This window comes from Rhipicephalus sanguineus, chromosome 3 (genome assembly GCF_013339695.2).
Source record: "Rhipicephalus sanguineus isolate Rsan-2018 chromosome 3, BIME_Rsan_1.4, whole genome shotgun sequence".
In the NCBI taxonomy this organism is placed as follows: Eukaryota; Metazoa; Arthropoda; class Arachnida; order Ixodida; family Ixodidae; genus Rhipicephalus; species Rhipicephalus sanguineus.
In genome coordinates this window covers 65006389-65028548 of record NC_051178.1, presented here as the reverse complement: position 1 = coordinate 65028548, position 22160 = coordinate 65006389, and the positions used below count along the sequence as shown (strand labels likewise).

General features: G+C 50.6%; 1 protein-coding gene across 1 annotated transcript; it reads right to left on the bottom strand.

Annotated features, from left to right (window-relative positions):
- Positions 1-11942: 11942 nt before the first annotated feature.
- LOC119385523 (uncharacterized) lies at positions 11943-17258 on the bottom strand. The gene is made up of 3 exons (XM_037652942.1): positions 17091-17258; positions 15564-16982; positions 11943-15482 (listed from the first exon to the last, which is right to left on the bottom strand). Exons 1-3 carry the CDS (start codon positions 17256-17258, stop codon positions 11943-11945), a joined length of 5127 nt encoding a protein of 1708 aa, XP_037508870.1.
- Between the last annotated feature and the right edge of the window lie 4902 nt (positions 17259-22160).

Below are 22160 nucleotides of genomic sequence, written 5' to 3'. Positions count from 1 at the left end.
CGACCTCACTGCTCGACTCTCGTCGTTTGCACGCTTTTATCCCTTCTTCCCCGGTTTCTAGAAGCGTCGGGAGAGTTCTTCCGCGTGCAGTACAGCCGAGGCTACAGAAGGGGCGAGAGCTTTCTCGTAGGTTCGAATCGCGGCGGCATCGCTCTCGGATGCGTCACCCTTTCCTTCTAGAAAGATCCAGGCTTTGCCGGGCGTTTGATCGCGTCGTCTGTGGCTGGCTCCAGTGGGTGAGGAGAATGCGGCGCGCCGGCGTCTTTTGATGCTTGTTTTTTCGTCTTTTGCGCTTCTTGGCGAGCGGTTCGCGCCGTTCTGTCTCGTAGCAGTTTGAAAGCGGCCTCGCGCGCGCTTTATAACCCGCTAATTTGTGACACTGCCCCCCACTCCAAGAATATTATCACATAATATTCAAACAACACAAATTAGCGCGCACATACACGCAACTACAAATGTCCCACATACAGAGTCCATAACTCAGTCCACACACAATGCGCGCCACATTCATAATAGAACTCTTAATACAATTCCAGGGCATTTCAATGTCACAACATATGAAAGATAAACACAAGTACATAAGTACAAAACACCAACATAGCTTTCATATAAACAATGCGAACGCACAAAGCTCTGCAATTATAATGGATATACAATTATATCAATAGCATTGTACACATAATGTTAAGTAAACGACACTCGGGCTCACTAGCCATACACACATGACACAGGGAATAATAACACTTCAAACACTTTCAAACTCAAAACACTTCAAATAAATTCAATCCCAACACCCTGTCCTGCTCAAACAGACTCGCGCTTGCGCCCCTTCTTTCGGTGCTCGCTCGCTCTCTTTTTGTTCCTCTTCCTTTTCTTGCGAGCCGTTCCATTTGACGGTGCCGGAGGGGGCGTCTCTGCTGTCGTCGACACATTCGACACTAGCAAGACGTGGTCGCGTTCGTTAGAACGTTCGCGGTGCTTCGCCAACTTCTGCGCGTCCTGGTGTTTTGCCTGGACGATCACCTTCGTCATCATTGCACTCACGGGTGGTGGTGGCCGCTGGATGGCAACATCACCTGCTCGGCGCGTCTTCACGGGCGGTACAGCGACCGTAGGTGCCTCATCACTGATATTCCGTGATACCTCGGCCTCAATTTGAGCCCGGGCGGCATCCTTCATGGGATTCCCTCCCGCGCTTCCTTTTTGTCGCGGTTCCCGAAATGACGAGGGCTCCATCTTCGGGGCTTCTCCCAAACGTTCACGATCGTATGGCCCTCGAGCTCCGTCTATGTTTCCCACGATTAGGTCAAACAGGGGGTTATTCATGCACAGGGCAGTAACTCTCCCGCTGAAGTAAGGGGTCTCAACCTCAATCTTGGCTTCGGGAAGCATTCGAATGGAACTATCAAGCAAGCGAACAGGTTGGGTATTGCCTGTGAATTCGCTTCCTCGGACCAATTTCTTTCGTACGATCACAGTAGTGCATCCACTATCTCTTAATACCGTGGCTTCCTTTCCACCAACTTTCCCCTTAACTGTCGGCATTTCTTTCTTTGTGTCTGTTGCCACCGCAGCACCAATGAAATCCATCTTCTTCCCGCTTTTCAGTTCGGCCAATTCATCATTGGTCGCTTTTGCTTCCTCGTTTGGCGGGGCATACGTACAAGCTGCTTGGTGGACTTTACTCACATCGCTTCGACATGCGTCTGCTTTGTGCCCAGTCTGACCACATTTAAAACACTTCATCACACTGGGGCGTGAGAAGTTAGTCCGACAACTGTTAGCGCGATGGCCCACCCGGTTACACAGAAAGGATCGCGGAACACTCTCCGGTGCACGCTTCTTTTCGTCAGGTGCCGATTTCTTCGACTCCTCGTGCACCTCCTTTTTTACTTTGGCCAGATTCGTGCCACCTTGCGCTTCCAAGAATTGGTCGGCCAACTCAAGCATGTCGTCAAGCGATTTAGCTTTCCTCTCTTTCAGATACAGCGACAGGCTCGGGTGGCAACTGGTGAGAAATTGCTCTCTGATTAAAAGCTCTCTAAGCTCACCGTACTCCTGTGCCGTGTCTGAAAGCTCGATCCACCTGTCGAAATAATGGCTGAGTCGCGCGGCATATTGCGTTGCCGTCTCGCCATCAGCTGGCTTTCCCGTACGGAACCGATCGCGGAAGCCTTCCACGGTGAATCGAAATCGCTTCAGCAAAGCAGCTTTCACTTTCGTGTAATTAGCTGCATCGGTAGGCGTCATCCTACCGTACACACTGAGCGCTTCGCCACTCAAACAAGTGCTCAAAGCTGTTGCCCATTGCTGCTCCGGCCAATTTTGGTTTCTAGCTATAGTCTCAAACCTGTGCAGGTATGCATCAAGGTCATCTTTCCTTTCATCAAACGCCACAAGCAGTTTGCTTGGGTTCAAACGGAAGCTATGATCTTCCCTTTCACTGCTCTCGGCTCTAGCCTGGACGGGAGTCTCTGTGCGCTGCTGCAAACGGAGCCGCTCGAGTTCCAATTCGTGCTGCCGTTGCCTTTCTCTCTCAGCCATCTGCGCCTCTCTTTCTTCTTTCTCCCTCTCAGCTGCTAGCCTCTCTCTCTCAAGCTCCAGTTTCAATTGTTGTTCTCTTTCTTCTTTGGCCCTCTCAGCTGCCAACCTCTCTCGTTCAAGCTCTGCTTTCAGCTGTTGCTCCTTCATCTCTCTTTCTTCCTTAACTCTTTCTCTTTCTTCTTTTTCCTGTTGGCTGACCCACTTTCGTAGTTCGGCCCCAGAAAGACCCATCTTCTCACCAAGGGCAACTAATTTTTCGAGATCCATGATGCCCGTCAAACAAAACCTAGCCGCGTGCACACAATCTCTGCCTAACTTCGAATTCCAAAACACTTTCTGCACACAGGTTAACGAGAACGCGGTGCAACAACCAAAAATCGTTCGCAAGCACTATCAAAGTCTCAAGGCTCTTTCTCCCTACTTTGGACACACTGTGCACCAAAAAGGTCCTGTCGCGGACGCCAGAATAATTGTCACTGATCCCGTTAATCGGGCTGGCAATCGCCGGGCGGATTCTAAGGGCTGGCGTCACGGCCCTCCGAAAACGCACCACGAAAGCGCGCACAATTTAGAGTTGGTCCTTTGGTGCGCCAGCGGACGCCGGTTGTGGTCCAAAGACCGAGTCAGAGCCGAGAGTCGATAACACAAACGAAAACGAAATATATTCTCAGTTAAGGCAATACAAATAACACAAACACGTGCACACTCGGCTGGTACCAGTTACGACTTCACAATATAACTCAGATGGTGTTTACACAACGGGAGCTAAACAAACAGATCACACGCTACGAATGCAATCGCATGCATTACAACTATTCAACGACAGTTAAAGTCCTGAATAGATAATGGCGTATCCAGTCCACAATACTTGGACGGTAATCGAATGCTTCTCTTCAAGGAAACACTCACGCCAGCTCCAGCGTTGATCGTCGTAGCTCAACCGTCGTCGTGACTTGTCACGGCTCACACGGTGTCGTCATCCAATTCTTCCAAATTGACGATCGGCCGACCGCACACCATCATAAACACGTCTTCTTTGGCTAACGGAGCCACTCTTCCCATAACTTCACCATCACCGGGCCGACTGACTCGCTCACTCCATCGCCGACTTCTCGACCTCACTGCTCGACTCTCGTCGTTTGCATGCTTTTATCCCTTCTTCCCCGGTTTCTAGAAGCGTCGGGAGAGTTCTTCCGCGTGCAGTACAGCCGAGGCTACAGAAGGGGCGAGAGCTTTCTCGTAGGTTCGAATCGCGGCGGCATCGCTCTCGGATGCGTCACCCTTTCCTTCTAGAAAGATCCAGGCTTTGCCGGGCGTTTGATCGCGTCGTCTGTGGCTGGCTCCAGTGGGTGAGGAGAATGCGGAGCGCCGGCGTCTTTTGATGCTTGTTTTTTCGTCTTTTGCGCTTCTTGGCGAGCGGTTCGCGCCGTTCTGTCTCGTAGCTGTTTGAAAGCGGCCTCGCGCGCGCTTTATAACCCGCTAATTTGTGACAGTCAGGCAGGCAGCAGTAGCCAGTGGAGCCCTGGACTTGGGGCCCCACCGATCGAGCTCATGACCCCTTGTCCCAACCCTTATGAATAAAGTTGTACTACTACTACTTTTATCAGAACAGCGGTCTCGGACATCAGAGAGTACACTCAATGGCGTGCTGCTTCTGAAATTGTACTCACTCCTTTGACACAAAGCATTGGGCCCACTAAAATATCGTATTTGTCTTTTGAGAAAATAAGTACTATGATTTTGAAATTAATACTGCTTTGTGCAAGTTGGTAGGAATGCCTGGTACAGTTACTTCCGCTCCTCTGAAGAACGTGCTTTACCCTTGTCCCGCTTTTCTAAGAGGAGGGCAAGTAACTACATCACAAATCCAATGTTTTTTTTATGATTGCCTTAACTTCAAAGTTTTGCATAAAAAAACGTTACGAACTGTTACGGAACATTTTTTTTTCGGAACAGAAACGGAACGGAACTTTTTGCTGTGGAACGAAACGAAAACCTAAACGAAAAACATTTCGTTCCGACACCCTGATTCTGCGTGGCAGTGAACTATTCTACCGCAGAGCCACGGGAGCGCTCAAACAACTTCGGGAAAAGACCCTAGCCCTTTCGGCCTTGGCGGTGTCAATTGACACCAGCACACATTTCCCCTAGCACCTCGGAAATGAAACCAAAACTGCCCATTCTTTGGGGAATACTTCTTCAATGATCCCAACTGCGATTGACACCAAAATGGTGACATGCTTGCGGAGCTGGGAGCCGCAAAGAAGAAGCTTGAGCGAAGCCATGGGTTAGCCGAGGTGGGTCAGCTGAGGCGGGTAAGCGCCATTTTCGGGTCGGCGTACCGAAGCTGTTTCAGTAAGTATCACACTGAAAAATGAGACGTGGTTCACATTTTGTGTACTCTAGTGAATAGCAGGAAAAAAGATGCCATTTTTCTCATTACACAACCGCTGAGCCCTTATGACCTAATTTGATGTCATGTCTGTAAATCCATTAATACTTGCACCACTGGCTCAATTTTTGCTTGTGGTCTTCTCAGGTCCTAACTATTAGAAAAACACACAGAAAAAAGTTCCCGACCAAAATAAAAAATCCAGGATTGTAAGGGCCAGAGCCGTGATTCGTCAGGTTTGTCAAGAGATGCAATATTGCGTGGCAGAAGCGTAGAATAGCAGAAAGCGTAACACCATATCAACTGCAGTAAAAAGCGGGCAGCTGAAAGCTACCAGCCCATAAGGAAGGGCTTAACTATGATTCATTATTGTCATCATGACCAGCAGCAAAAACCAAATGTGCAGCTACGTACACAGGTCCGCGTATTGCTTTAGAGTCGTGTACAGCACTCACTGATTGAAGCGGTACAATTTAGGACTAAGTAACGCACATAATTTCGTTTCCACCCTTTTCAGTTCGGGTCATATCGGCGTAATTTCGGCTCGAACGCGTAGATCAGAGCCAACATTATATATTGAGACCAGATTCGTCGCGACATGACGTGGTTATCTCGAGCAGTTGCGCACACCAGTCGTTATGCAAAAAATGTGATGTCGCGTTTGAATCCCTGGGTACTGTACATATAGTGGGCGCTTCGCAACCGCAATTGCAGTAGGCGCCCTATTCGCCGCGAGATCAGGCTATAGGTGGCAGCACCGTCGGCGCGTTTGTGTGGATAGGCGGTCGGCGGCGCGTATACAAATGTACGCAGCGGCGCTTCGCCGTAGGCGGTTTCAGTCGATTGTCGGCGAATAAAGCGCGTTGACTGCAGTCTAATGGTGATGTATACCTCCACTGCCACATGGATTCACGAAGCCAGCCAACGTTCCTATTACGTGTGAGAGAAGCGCAATCTGCCAACCAATGGGGTACTGACCTTTGGTGACATTCGTGTTCTGCACTGTGCTCGATGTTTTTTCTTGCTTTATTTGCATGTGTTTAAATTATGTTTTGCCCTTACCACAATAAAAACTGAGCCAATTAGGTGTTTAATTCTTGCTCTAGCGGCACCAAAAAACAAAAAGAGAGAGAGAGAGAGCCTGTATTTCTGCGTAATTAGATGAAGTAGAACTTTGTACACTCTGCTTTTCTGTTTGCATGAATACGCGTACTGGTATGAAGAAATGCGTGGCTTCAGGTCTTTTTTACCGCTAACCGGCCTCTGCAGACGCTAGTTCATGCTTTGCGGTATCACAAGGCTTTCCAAATCGTCACCACTTCACAAGATGGTGTCGCTGAAATTCTGCATTCACACCTGGAGATTTATTACTCTTTTTTCGTTTAGGACGACACCAAATGCACAATGTGATGTGCGTGAACGACAAAGTGGTACCCACATTGAAATTATTTTGGCGAATGGACGGTACGATGGTTAGGCCTAGCGCCATACCGGCACGTACATGCACTCACTCATTAGACTGCATACTAGTCTTGTAAGGCGAAACGCTTGTGTACACCGTGTAGGCATACGTACACGCATTTGATACTGTGCTAGCACAACGGAATGAGTTCTAATCTGAGGACGCGCATGACGTACGCACACATGCGAACACGGTGTGGCTAGCAGACGACGCAAGGAGCCATCCACGCCACGGGGTTTCGTCCGCTCGCCGCTAGGTGCCGACTCTGCTCGATCTCGCGGCCAACAGGATAGTTTGCAATGGAAAATGTCATGCAGACATACGTTCCTTCCCCCGCAGCTCGGTTGTTCTGTCCACGCAAAGAGGAAGCGTGGCAAGCGAATGAAAATTCGAAGCAAGCGGGGCCTGATAGCGCATTTTGTTGCACTGTGAAAGCCTAAGCCTACTCCAAGTTTCTTTTTTTTTGTGTTCAGGAGGAATCATGCATTCATATATAGCACATTGGTGATAGGACGTGTTTGTGATGTAATATACAAGACGACTGCACTACAACTTTGAACTGTACTCAGATTAAGTAACGAGGCAGCACAAAGGGAGAACGCGGCAGTCTTAACAAAAAAATGGGACACACAGGACTAATGCACGAAGGTTTGTGCGCCGGACTGTGTAACGCACATTTATCAGCAATTCATTTACGCGCGGGTTTAGTGTATGCGCTCTTGAAATTATTTAGGAGTACAAGGCTTGGGAATAAAATGGATTATGTCGTATAAAGGAAGCACGCAGCGGACTTAGTATTTTCGAAAAACTATCGCAAATGCGCCATTACTGCCGAAAAAGTGAAAGCAGGAGAGCTTGGCACACTTCAGCCGATAGCCTTCTTCCTGGGATCTTTCTTATCCTTGCCTTCATGCGCAATCATTTGTGTTTGTTTACATTAGCGAGAATGCCCCCCTATTGGTGTTGTCGGTTTGCTTACTATTTACTTGCTTACCATTTTACTGTGCTTACCATTTGATAAGAAACTTCCTCGCGATTTCGCGGCAACGTTTGTAGAAATCGCAGCGCTACAAGAACGGCTCGTCCTCCAAACGTCGAATACATTAAGTGGCCGGAAAATGCCGTATACGATTGCGATCCCTGAATGATGCTGGTTGTATGCACGCGCTGTCTTTACACGCGTGTCCTATTTATAGGATGTCGTGTGATTAAGGACGGATTATAAAAGGGTGCGGTAAAGAGGTGAACGCGCGCAATGTTGTGATAATGTGCACAATGGTCATGCTATAGGCTAGTGCACACGCGGCCTATATACGCCTTAAGTTAACCGTAAATTCTGCGACGGCCGTCTTGGAAACATCACAAGCGCCTCTATGAGAAGCGCGCGTGCTGGTATGCAGTCGAAGAAGAAGACGACATTGAGAGTGAGACTCGCGTGTGTGCTCGCCTGTGTGGCGTTGTGCTGCCTCTGTGGCATGTTATTTCTTATGTTTTAGTAAATTATCTTTCTTCTTTACTACGTCTCGTGTTTTCAACGACGCCCGAAGACAACAGCCGCAATGGCTAAAAGCGAGTCAGGAAGGCTACTGGCATAACGTGAGCAGTGTTTATGCGGACTGAGCGCGTGAAAACACGCGGTCCGTCTTATCGGGACGAGGTGAAGCTTATAGCTTGATTGCCGCGGCAGGCGATCTTCACCACGTTATCATTGTTGTGCTTCGGCTTTGGCCGAGTGTTGACTTTGGCCGCAGGTGTGCAGGCTCGTTGGCGTATGCTATGATCCCGTGACAAGAAGCCTCGGTCACTGCAAAGCAAAGGTCAGCATAGACGGCGTTGTCGCAGAGAATATTCCTGTCCTGACTGTCCCGGACGATGCGCAAAGATTTTACATATTGGTGGGCCGAACATTCACCGAATTGCTCAACGTCACATATGCCAAGGTGGGAAGCACGTTTCGTTTCTACATCCTTCAGGATTGTCCTTTCGCTCATCTAGTGTCACTGGCACAGCAGTCTGCACTGCACGTGAGGGCCGGAGAAGAATCTACACTTCAGAAAGTTACAGTGAACTACATCGCTACATCCACTGATGACTCTGTGACTGAGACAACTTCAGAGTACGGCAGCCCAGTACTTGTGGACAAGAAGAACGATGACGAACGGCTTGCAGACCACCTGAGACTAAAGGCACAAGCTTTCACAGAGAAATATCCGTCGTCAAATGCTGAAGACCAGTTTAAAATCTCAGCTGAGGAGGCCAAGCGCAGGACAACGTTCATTACGCCAGAGGAAGGAGGACAGTTCAAACGAATCACCTTTGGCTTGACCAATTCACAAGTTGTGTTTCACAGACTGCAGTCTGGAGTATTACCGACGTACAGAGATCCAAAGCCCCGTCAGTGTTTCAGAAAGTGTGCCTCTGATAGAGAAAGCATTGACCCTTCGGGTTTTCGTTTCAGTACAGGAAAACGAGAACCAACAGAACAGAAAACAAGTGCCACTTCTAAGTTTCCAAAGCCACAAAATGACCATGACGTGAAAAGATTGCTTGGATTAGGCAGCTTCAACCGCAACGCAATTTCCGAAATGCGCCGTCACCGCGGAGCCTCTTACGAGATTGTTTTGTGATCTTTAAGCACGCCTTTCTATGTGCGACGAGGATTTCAATGTGAAGTTCTTGTGTGGCGTGAAAACATCAGTTTTCTTTCCTTTTTTTCGCCACTTCGTGTTGTGGCTTTCCTTAACGTCAAGCCAGTCAAGATGGCCGGAAAATATGACTTATTTTATTCAGAGTTTAGCCTTACGAACTCGCAATTTTCTGTGTGTTGTGTTGAATTTAGGTCGTCAGTGTTTGGGTATAGTCTTTCGCTTGTGTTCTTCTTTGTTTCTTGTTTATCTTGTTCCTATCGTGTTTCATTTAGTAAGTAGTTGAATGGAAGGATGGCCGAGCATTTGTATGCTAAATCAGCTAAGGAACCTTGTCGTAATAGCCTTAACGAAGACGTTTAGGTTATCAGAGTGGCCGAATGTTGGAAACACCGCTAGCGCCTCGATGACCAGCGCGCGTGTTGGTGTGAGCAGTGGTAGAAGAAGACGACGTTGACGAGTGAGACTCTCGTGCGCGTTCGCCTGTGTGGCGTTGTGTTGCCTCTGTGGCATGTTATAATGATGTTTTAGTAAATTATCTTTCTTCTTTACTATGTCTCGTGTCTTCAACGACGCCCGAAGACAACAGCCGCAATGGCTAAAAGCGAGTCAGTAAGGCTACTGGCATAGCGTGAGCAGTGTTTATGCGGACTGAGTGCGTGAAAACACGCAGTCCGTCTTATCGAGACGAGGTGAAGCTCCCGCGGCAAGCGACCTTCAACCACGTTATCATTGTTGTGCTTCGGCTTTGGCCGAGTGTTGATTTTGGCCGAACGGACGGGCAGGCAGGCATGCAAGCTGGTTGGCGAATTGGCTACTCGATTGGCGTAATTAACTTTTTCTCTGTGTGTGCTTAACGCCGAAGCGTTTCTGCCTCTTCAGCAACCCCTTTGTTGTTTTGTTTCAGACTAGGCAACAGCAAATCGTGTGACGTATACATTGCAGACGATCAAATGACGCTCCGGTTGGTTGGAGTCGACTGTTCTACAAAGTTCCAATATTTCTGTAAGTAGACGCAGTGAGTTCAGCGGTGAACCCTCTCAGGCACACACGGAAAGTTTTATGAGATGTTACCACTCATGGACATCTTTGATTCGTTACCGAACTTTACACCCTGAGCCATTACACTCGCGCAAAAAAAGAGAGTGTGAGAAAGACCCGTTCGACCAACAACCATCCTTATTAAGGATACCAACAAGGAATATTGTTTGGGTTAGTATTAAACGTTTTAGGGCCTTTCGAAGACATGGTCTTCCTTGGCCATTTCAGAATGGATTTCATACTTGGGAGTCGTTCGTATATGCAACCAGCCGGTCACAACGTGTTGTGGCGCGGCTTCACAATAATAAGGAGTAAGCCTAGCTAATGATAGAACGACGGGAAACAAATATCCGGAAGTTAAGGAATAGCTGTCGGTCGCCTTTCACGGCGCTTCTCTCGTCGCAAGGGACAACAACCAGTGACAAATCAGCTAATAGGTGTGCCCATCTATACGTTTGTGCTGGAAAGCGTCTGTTCTCTACAGAATTGGGCATTGAACGGTAAATATTCCAACGTAACATATCTACGCCGAATAGAGAGTACCTACATTTTGAACGAACTGATTTCTAGGAGCGTTCGGCTTTTGCACTTACATAGACAGTAATCGTCGGTGGTATCTCCACGTTATTCTTTTTTGTTTGTTTGTTTTTGTTTGCTGCTTGAGCGGAGACACCACTTTGTCAGATTCAGGTTCTCTTTTCTGTAGTTACAAATTACCCGCCGCGGTGGCCTAGTAGTTATGGTGCTCGACTGCTGACCCGAAGGTCGCTGGATCGAATCCCGGCTGCGGCGGTCACGTTTCAATGGAGGCGAAAAAATAGAGCCCCGCGTACTTAAACTTAGGTGCATGTTAAAGAACCCTAGGTGGTTGAAATTTTTGGAGCCCTCCCCAACGGCGCCCCTTATAATCACATCGTGGTTTTGGGGCTTAAAACTCCAACAACTATTATATTCTCAGTTACACATTATTGAGCAAGTTCTTGAAAGTTCCCACGTTAGTGTAGTCACATGAGTTCCTGCATGTCGCGCAATCACAACAAACATTTTGTGTTATTCGTGGCTTTATCAAGCCGACGCGACGCGAAAAGGCACCACCGTACTTTGCGTGCTCTGTTGTAAGCTGGGAGGAATTTAGGCCTTTGCGAGAAACGTAGCAGTTGCCCCTTTTCTCACTATCGGAGCAATCGTTCACGTCGTGGGTACGGAATGGTGACCGTGGGTATGTGATATCGCAGAGCAGTGGAAATAGCACTTCTAGAGGCCGAATCGAATAGAAAATCGAATAGCGTGAAAAGAGAATTGAATATCTTGTCGGCTATAGTCAGGGAATACTGTTCAGCCTTGGAATATACAGTTGCGCGCAATAATTTTTCACTTATTGTAGCTCTAATTATGATGAAATTTATGTGCTTACACCGAGTATTATAAATAAGACGCCTTAATGGTCTCCTAAGGAGAGTGAACAAGCCAGGGAGTCAAATTCGGAGCACACATTGTCGTAATATACCTGGCGTAATATAGCTAACTCGTGCGAAACTTTAAGCCCACGCGTTCGTTACGATAATGCAGCGAACTTTGTATTGTTCACTGCCCATTTGAACCAATGAGGATATATTTGCTTTGATCTAAGGCATTTCAATAAACATAAGTAAGGCGTTTTTGCTTTAAGCGAAATAACTGGTTGTGAGGTTCTTTGACCAGTCTCCAAGCACCTCGAAATGCATGCGCTGTATGCAGTGCGAGAAGTGTATGTGTGTACGGTATGTGCACGCGTGCGCTCGGGCCATCGTGCAGAGAGTAGAGATAAACCGGAGTGAGTAACAACTTTATTGGTCGAAGGGGTGAGGGGTAAGGGAGGCTAAGCCACGAAGGCTGCCAGGTTGTGCTTCTCGATGACTTCTTCCGCTCGTTTCAGGACCCGTGTCTGGATGTCTCTGTCGTTGCTGGAGAGAAGGGCCTCCCATTGTTCCTCGGTGGGGGGTGAGCAAAGGAGGTCGGCGGGCGGGGGATCCTCCGGGCAGCCCCAGAGGATGTGGTTCAACGAGGCAACGTTGCCGCACAGGCAGCAGCGTGGATCGATGGCACCTGGGTGCATGTATGAAAATACGAGGGGGCACGGGAAGGTGCGGGTCTGTAGGCGACGCCAGGCGATCTCGGACCGCTTGGGAAGGCTGTTGTGAGGATGTGAATAGAAATATCGCTCGAGGCGATAGTGCTGAGTGATGTCGTGGTAGGTGACCAGGGGCTCTGGCACCAGGGCGTCCGACTCTGAGTGGCCCACCGCTCGGTCGACGAATCCTCGAGCGCGTTGGTGAGCTGTCTCGTTGCCGGGGTGACCCGAGTGGGCGGGGACCCAGATCAGTTCTATGCGGCACTGCTCGTCTTGCTGCAGTAGGGGCCGAAGTAGCCGTAAGGTGGTAGGCGAGACGAGACCTCGCGCGAAATTGGAGATGGCTTGTTTGGAGTCGCTGATTATGACGCTTGCGTCAGCCGAGGTCGCGGCCAAAGCAATGGCCACTTCCTCCGCCTCGACGGCGTAAGGCGTTCTGACGGTGCCAGCCGTGATGGTCGGCCCCAAAGGAGCTGAGGAGGGCGACACGGAAACGACTACGAAGGCGTCCCTGCGTGCATTGTATCGGGCCGCATCTACGTAGGCGACGGCCGGGTGGTCGGCGTACTTTGCTTGAAGCATGGCGGCACGGGCTTGGCGGCGAGCGTCGTGGTGGCCCGCCAGCATATTCTTAGGTAGCGGCTTGATGTAGAACGCCGCTCGAATAGCATGGGGTAATGAGACCAGATCCGGAGGGTGGGAGGAGGTGTCGTGGCCGATGGAGGAAAGGATGTGGCGACCAGTCGGCGAACGGTAAAGGCGTTGCACTTGAGCGGAGCGGTGAGCCTCAATCAACTCGTCGAGCGTGTTGTGTACACCCAAACGGAGAAGACGATCGGTGGACGTGTTGGGGGGAAGGCCGAGGGCAGTCTTGTATGCCCGGCTGATGAGGACGTCAATTTTATCGCGTTCCGATTTTAGGAGACGTGTATAAGGAAGGCCGTACGTGAGGCGGGAAACGACGAAAGCGTCGACAAGGCGAAGCAGATCGTGTTCTCGCATGCCCTCACGCCGCGCACGGACACGGGCGAGCATACGTGCGGTCTGCTGCACCGAGAGCGAGAGCTTCTCTATGGTGTGTGTATTATGGCGGTTGGACTGTAGGATCAGCCCGAGCACGCGGAGATGCGAAACGACGGGGACAGGAGTAGAGTTGGCATGAACCGTGATGGTGGGGTGGGGAGTTTTGTAGCGACGCCGGTCGGGAGGCCGCATGAGAAGAAGGGCCGATTTGGCCGCTGAGCAAGTAAGACCGGCCGCGTGCACGTGGGACGTGACGACGTCGGTTGCGCGTTGCAACGTCTGCTCGATATGGCCGTCAGAGCCCGACGTGACCCAGAGAGCAATATCGTCCGCGTACAGGGTGTGTTTAAGACCGGGGATACGGTCCAGCTTGCCAGGAAGCGAGCGGAGGGCAAGATTGAATAGAAAAGGCGACAAGACGGCGCCCTGAGGGGTGCCACGAGGGCCAAGCTCGTACGTGGGAGACGGGAGGTCCCCTATGATGATTTCGGCCGTGCGGGCGGTGAGGAACTCGCGAATGTAGTTGTAGGTGCGGGTGCCGGGGTTGAGGGCTGCGAGTTCGGCAAGGATAGCCGAATGGGAGACGTGGTCGAACGCCTTGTGAAGGTCCAGGCTAAGGAGAGCCTTTGTGTCTGAAAATGTGGGTGGGTCGAGGAGATCATGGTGGAGTTGTAAGAGGACATCTTGCGTGGATAGGTGGGGGCGGAAACCAAGCATGGTGTGGGGAAGGAGATGGTGTGCGTCCGTGTACGTTTGCAAGCGAGCGAGAACGACATGTTCTAGAAGCTTGCCGACGCACGAGGTGAGTGAAATGGGCCTGAGATTCTCGATTGTGAGTTTCTGGCCCGGCTTGGGGATGAAAGCCACGCGAGCGTGTTTCCATGATTGGGGGAGGTTGCCGGAGCGCCAGCACTTGTTGAGGAACGAAGTGAGGGTAGCAACCGAAGGGGCGTCGAGGTTTCGGAGGAGCTTGTTGGGGATGCGATCTGGGCCGGGGGCGGAATTGGTGCGGAGCTTCTGTAATGCCGCGTAGACCTCCGCTTCCGCGATATCGGCGTCCAGTACTGGGTTGGGGGCCCCAGAGTAGGACGCGAGAGGGGGAGGAGGTGTGCCAGGAGGCAGAAGCTGAAGGTATTTGGCGGACAGGTCTGCCATCAGCGACGGAGTGTCGCCGGGGTAAGCCCGGACCACTCGTTGTAACTGCTGCCGAGCGACCGACTTGGCGGAAGCAGGGTCGAGGAGGTGGCGGAGGAGATGCCAGGACTGTTTGCAGCCCAACTGACCAGAGAGACCCGAGCAGAGCTGCTCCCACTGTTGGCGGGCGAGCGCGGTGGTGTGTTGCTCGATCGTACGATCGAGGTGCGCGATGCGGCGGCGTAAGCGACGGTTGTGACGTTGCTTCTGCCAACGGTTGCAAAGGCCGGTGCGGGCGGCCCACAGGTGGGCAAGACGGGCGTCAGTTGCCGGATGGTCCTCCGTGGTGGGGATCGAGGCGGTGACTGCGTCGAGGTCCGCTAGCAGCTGGTCGGTCCACGTTGAGAGGTCCTCGATGTTGGAAGTGGCGGAGTGCAACCGGCGTTCTCGGAAAGCGTCCCAGTCTGTATAGCGGGCCGTGTGTGGGCGCGGCTTGCTGGGGGAGGTGAGAACTTGAATGGTGAGGACATAGTGGTCACTGCCGAGGGACTGATGCGTGTTAGACCAGCGCGCGTCGCGCACGCTGCGGCAGAAGCTGAGGTCCGGGGTGGTATCGCGGCACACACTGTTGCCGATGCGCGTTGGTTGCGTGGGGTCGGTGAGCAGGGAAAGGTTGAGGTCGTGAGCGAGCTGCCACAGCCTCCTTCCGGGGCCATCTGCCTTCGAGTAACCCCAGTCCGGATGCTTGACGTTGAAGTCGCCGAGAATAAGAAGGGGTGATTTGGCTGCTTTCGCTGCAGCGGCACGGAGCAAGGCTAGGAGAGACGCATCTTCAGTGGAGCGAGGGGGGTTGTACACGTTGAGAATAAACAGAGAGGGCTGTTCACGTTGCTGAGGTAGTATCTCGAGAAAGACGTGATGGACTGCAGGGAAGGGCAGATCGTGTCGATTGACAGCGAGCGTCCGCCGGGTGAGGACGGCCGTCACGGGATGGGGCAGAGGATGGTGAGTTACTTGGTTGTAGGCGACGTAACCCGAGAGGGAGACGTCGGCGTGAGTTTCCTGTAGTACGATGATATCAGGCGCGTCCGAGGGGTCTAGTTGTTGTAGGTGGAGAAGGAGGTGGTTACGCTTGGGACGAAACCACGGCAGTTCCACTGCCAAATGGTGACGATGGATCGGTCAGCCATTTTTAACAGCGGAAGATGTTGCCTCGGCCGGTGTTTGCGAGGTTCGGGCGGCGCCGGAGGAGGTGGTGGTGCGGGCATGGAGGGGTGGCTTTGCTCGGATGCTTCCAAGTATGGCAGTTTGTAGGCTATCAACTGTTGACTGTAGAGATTGGAAGGACGTGGCGGGGGGGTAGGCGGCGAAGTCTGTGCGCAGGGAATTTAGAGCTTCGTGCTGTGCAGTGAGAAGCTGGTGGACGGAGTTGAAGCGGCTATCCAACCGCTTTTCAAGATCCACCAAGGCCGTCTTGATGGATACCTGGACCTCTTCAGAAAGGTGAAGAGATTCAAGGGGAGTGTTGGGTCGACGGCGCTTGCCAGTGCATCCTTCGGGAGTCTGAACGTCCATGTCGGAGGAGGAGCAAATGGTAGAGGGCAGAGAGGATTTCACTGTGATGGCTGATTCCAGCTTCTCTTCAAGAGCTTGCAGTTTCGCTTGGAGGGAATCAATTTGGGTCTTCTGAGCTGCAATTTGAGCGCTTTGTGCAGTGACCTGCTGTCGGAGGGAGGCGTTTTCTTGCTGCAGTGCAACAACCTGCGGCTCCGAGGGCAAGCCGGGGGCGCCGCGGGGCCATGTCGAATTCATGGGCTGTGATGCGGGTTTAGGCACCGCTGGTACGGGGGGCGGAGAGGCAGTAACCGACTTGGGCGGTGGAGCTGGTGAGGGACCACTTGCTGCTTGCTGGGAAGAGCGCACTGCCGCTGCGGGCGGAACAGGCTGTTGTGGCGAGGGGTGTGTGTCAGGTGCCGGGGCCTTCTGGCGTTGAGGGCGCTGCACGTAGCGGTGTTTACAGTTGGAACTGTACGTGGAGTGGTTCCCATTGCAGACGATGCAGCGGGGGTTGCAAGTGGGTGGCGATCCTTCGGGCGGTGTGGGGTGAGCAGCGCCGCACCGATGGCACCGCTCCTGCCGCGGCTTGGGGCACACGTCGGTCCGGTGGCCGGTCGAGCGGCAATTGTAGCAGGCTTCCACCTTGTTGCGGAACGGAAGGAGGCGAAGCTGGACACCGTGGTAGAAGATCCACCGCGGTAGTTTCGGCTCCATGAGGGTGACCAAGATGTGAGGGGCCTTGCCCATGCGGCGGCCGCCCACAACAGAGAGGGTAGGATTGCTTGCCTGAAGGTCTTCAAGGATGGCTTGGTCCGTGAAGTCGTCGAAGGCGTGGTACAGTATGCCCCTGAGGGCATCGTCTGGCGGTGGGGCGTAAAGGTGGACGGTGAAAGTGTTGCCGGAAACCGTGAGGGAGGTGATGCGGAGGTATGCTTGAGCACGAGCCGAGTCCGCGACGCTGAGCGTAAAAGTGTTGTTGACGGGGTGGATCCGCACCGTGTCGCGAGATGCGGGCGGGAGGCCTTGCAGGCACGCTGCTTGCAGCAAGGCGGTGTACAAGTGCCAAGGCTGGAGCTTGGTGAGTTCTACGGGGCTTTTTGGGCGGCCGACGATGTGAATCGTGTCCGCCGGGAGACGAGGGAGCGGAGCGCGGCGGCGGTGCTACGGAGGCGATGCATTTACCCGCTTCGACGAAGGCAGAGAAGCCGGCGTGGTGGTGGGCTTAGCTGCGGCGGTGGCAAGGCGCAAGGCTGCGCGGCGTTGCTCTTGGGCGCGGAGGCCTGGCGACTGCCAGGATTCGTCCGAGAGTTCCTCGGGGGACACGTCCTGTCCTTCGACAATATACTCCATAGCGGTGGACAGCTAGGAGATGGGCGACGAGGCAGCGGCGGGCGGCCGGGCGGTCGCTCCGTCTGTCAGCTGATGTGCAGGCGGCCGCACTCGAGCTAAGCCTAAGAGGCCTAGGTCGGTGCACGGCGTGGTCGAAGGCTTTCGAAAGCTCTCCCGGGCCACCCCGGGCGAGTTTCGCAAAAAGTGGGTGTCGAAGAAATCCAGACAATGTGCTCCAGCCACCCGTGAAGAAATTATCCGGATAGGGTCGAAAGGACCGGCGCGAGGGCCGAAAATTGGCGGAGCCGAAGTGAGGTGCGACTGCTCTCGACGGTGATACGCCCCCTCCAGATAAACCGGAGTGGTCTACAGAAAACTTTCAACTTTCAACTCTCTTAAAAAGCTTGTTGTTCTTCGATGTCCTATTCTTGCCTTTCATTGTTCTTGTTCTGCGCTAGAAATGGAACAGGGGGACGACACGGGGACACAGACGTGCGAACACAGACGTCCCCCTGTTCCATTTCTAGCGCAGAACAAGAACGATGCAGTACCAACTAGCCCCCATTGAATCCTTGTTCTTGCCTTTCAAAATAGCTTACGTATACCAATTAATTTTTTTGCACACCTCCGTTAACTGTTGAGGAACGTTAACGTGAAGAGACGCAGAAACTTTCTCTGTAAACAACTAAGCTTGAATGTACGCGCAACTGCTTGCCGCAGCCTGAAACATAAATTATTTTGGTTCTCCTTCTAGGCAAGAAAAGCAAGCCACGTCTCACTCATGGCTTTGATTGCGGCAAGTACACAGCATGCCAGATAATAATTATTAATAACTTTCTCGAACATACGCGATGTCTGTTTTAATCGTAGAATATTCAATTTTTCCTTAATTCTTCGGCTGAGCAGAAGATGCGAGGATGTCGCTGTGGGCACTGCGCCCAGTCTGCGTGAGCAATGTTGAAAAGGACTTTCCGGAATCCGTAAAGGCATGCGCCAAAATGGGCATGGATCTTCTCCCAAGCGGTCTGCAGAAGGAAGAATACACGGACATTGTACAGAATTACTTCAGAATGTATATGGTTCCAAGGCCGCAGTATTCCCTCTGGGTCGACATACCTGAGAGGTAGGCAATTTCTTGATATTTCTCGTTTAAATACTTTCTTTGCCGGTTTCACTAACGCTCATGCTGATGTCGAGTACTCAAAGTTGGCAAAACTGTCTAAAATTGACATATTTATTCTCAATCATATTTTGTGACGTCACTCAAGCTCTTCCGCACCTTTGGTCAATCTAGATATTTATATCATGAAAGGACGAAAGTTTCTCTGCAATCCCATTGCTTGAAACGACAGCGCCTTCGTTTCCGAACTGCGGGCGTGACGGCGTCGTCCCGAAACAGTGCAGTTGCCTAAAGTTACGACAAAGTTGTTGTACGTCGACGGCGCATGCGCGTCTCGCTCTTGTAGGTTTAGAGGATCTTCAGAGAACCCATAGTCATCGTATAGTACGTTTCGCTCCAAGAAATATATACAAAGCGCGACGGACACACCGTCAGCGATATACGCTTTTATTAAAAAGGTTGCAAAAAAAGTAGTAACTGCAGCATTTACAATCCCCTTGAGACGATAGTTCGGCAAACTCACTCATGAGTCGACTCACTCAGACTCAGATCGAGCCGTGAGTCTGAGTGAGTCAGGCTGAGTAATATTTCCGTGGGTCTGAGTCCGAGTGAGTCCGGTTGAGAAAAATATTTGAGTGACTCTGAGTCCGAGTGAGCCCGAAGGGTAAAATATATTTCGTGAGTGAGTCTGAGTGAGATCCAAAATTTTGTGCCGACCTATGGTCATATCTACTCAACTCCGACATTACTCTAAGCCTTATGATGACTCACGTTTATACTCACGTCTACTGACACATACTATAAAGCACTAGCGTTCATACGCCATCTCACGATTTATTGATCAGAGGCGTGAGTTACGGAGGGGGTGAGAGGGGGGGGGGTGTGGTTTGACCTCCCTCTGGCAAAATCTTTCACGGCTAGTTCGTGAGAAAAATATATCGTGTGACTCATCTCTTTCGATAAAAAATGTTCTTACTGGATTGTAACCATTCATAACTCGTGTTTGAAGGTATGAGATCAAAACGCGCCAAGTAGAACAGCACTTATATATGATATTAATGTTAAAGAGCATGGACAGTATGGTCGAAAAAAGGTTAATTATACGCTAAAGGACTCAGGAGTCGACTCACACACACTCAGATCGGGCCGAGGGTCTGAGTCTGAGTGAGTCCGAGCGAGCAATATTTTGGTGAGTTTGAGTACGAGTGAGTTCCGTTGAGAAATATTTCAGTGAGTCTGAGTCCCAGTGAGTCAGCATGGAGAAAATTTTGGTGAGTCTGAGTCCGAGTGAACCCTAAAGGCAAAATATATTTCATGAGTGAGTCTGAGTGAGCTCCACATTTTTTGCCGACCTGTGCTTGAGACATTCACTACTTTTCGCTAATGTGTTGCCCCGCCCCGGTGGTAGAGTGGTTATGGCGCTCGGTTGCTGACCCGAAGATCGCGGAATCGAATCCCGGCCGCGGCGGCTGCATTTTCGATCGAGGCAAAAATGTTTGAGGCCCGTGTGCTTAGATTTAGGTGCACGTTAAAGAACCCCAGATGGTCGAAATTTCCAGAGCCGTACACTACGGCGTCTCTCATATCGTGGTATTGGGAAGATAAACCCCAGATATTATTATCGCTAACGTGTTTTTCTTTACAGGTAATAAGTAGTGCCGTTACTGCTTAGAATTTCACGGTTAGGAGAGGTTACTACGTGCGTACGTGACGAGTAAGCGTTACTACTTTTATGGGCTGCAGTATATAATGCTGTAATTGTGATAGAATAATGAAAAATTTAGGCAGACTATAACTTTCTTGATTACGATCGAATAATATTTCATTCTACGTAATTACACTCGTATATGGAAGTAGTAAGGTAAAAAATGCGAGTCCAAAACATCAAATGTAAGTTTGAGCCCATGGATAGCTGACATGTATGTGTAGGGCTATATCTATCACGCCCAGAATACCAAAGCTTCTACAGCCTTGGTATTCTGTGCGTGCCTGCGTGTTCGCATACATTGTCATCTGAGGATTTCATTGTGGTGCGTATTTTCCAAGGCCATCACACGAAGCGACAATACCATATTGCCTCACTTTATTAGGGCGAAAGCCTTAGATGCCCCATCAAACGCGAAAATTGAACGGCGCACTGCGTCTGCGGCGTCAACACGACTGATGCATAAAAATCATTATCACGTGATAACCTCACCATAAGACTTTACTATGACGCAATCATGGAGTCACAGTGGCGTTACTTGCCGTTACATGATGACGTCATCACTTGGCATCGTAGCTTGGGCGACGGTGGGCCGATCACGGAAGCACTGCAAAACCAGGTGAGGTGCCTCTGATCCTGGAGGCAATACAAAACCGCGTTAGGCGCATAAAGCTTTCAGAGGGTGGCAAGGGAGGAACAACACATCGACTGAGGAGAAAAAGAAAATGGCTTTCGCTTTCCAGTCGTCTTAGGTGAGTACACAAAAGACCCTGCGAGTTTTTAGCGCGAAAGCGCTAAAGAGCTCGTTTCGCACAAATTACGGTGTCGGCGGCGTCGGCGCCGGTGTCTTTGGTTGTGAGCGAAAAAGCAGCGTTGGCCGGGAGCGAAAATTAGAGGTAGATGGAAATAAAAAAAAAACATCCCGCGTATCCACAAAGCGAATGATGATGAGTGGGCGAAGCACTGGGGATCGTTCGGTAACCCTGAATCTCCCGTGACATTGCCCACTCGCGCATGTAAATGAGTGACATATATATAAAATGTTTATTGGTCATAACTGTTATGTCGTGTTGAGTTGTGGATTCCATTTTCCCTTCATTACTGCTTTGTGGTCCGTGAAATGCAGAGACAATGGTTCTTCAATCGGATCTAGCCTCAAGTTGGCAAAGACAAAGTCTATGCACATCCCCCTGGTGGTACCTCGCTATATGCGTCGACGTTGCCTTTCGTGGGCGAAATACCCACTTATATATATATACCCACTTTCACTGCAGCGCCTTGTCGTGTATTTTTTTTCACAGATGTTTTCTTTTTCACTGCAGCGCCCTCCCGTGTATTTTTTTCACAGATGATTTTTAACACGAAAGTTTTTATGCCGGGGTCCACCACGGCTCCACTGTCGCATTTTCACGGATATGATGTTGTAAAATCTAAAGGCTAATAATACATGGCAAAGAAAAAAATTCGGCAAATCCCACGCACTGTGGGAATCGATGTAATGCGAAGCAGCCAACAAAGCTTCATACATCGCCTTGTTTGTCTTTGAGCCAAATGAAATCATTTATGCCATGGCATCTAGTCCAACATATATCGCATGTTTGCCATGCACGCATGCATGCAAAATCTAGTGTACACCATGCCAATGAAACGCATATTCTGGTATATAAATGCATGACCTGTCGTTTATGTTCATCACGCACTCGTGTCATGCCATACCAAATTGGTATATTATCACGTTAACAAAACGGCCGGAAGCGCACCATGACAGTGGCATGTAAATCATACCGTACATGACATGCATAACATGATTCGCATGTTAAGACCTCTCATTTATGTTCGTCATACAGTCACATTGCGCAATACCAATTTTGGTGTATATCAAAGGAGCAAAATGGCCGCCAGTGCACCATGAGTAGAGCATGTAAATCATGCCATACATGACATGGATATTATGGTTTTTCATGTTACCACCTGTCACTAACGTTCATCATACAGTCACATCGCGCAATACCAGTTTTGGCGTATATCAAGCTATCGAAACGGCCGCGATTGCACCATGAGCGTGACATGTAAGTCCTGACATATATGGCATGCATGT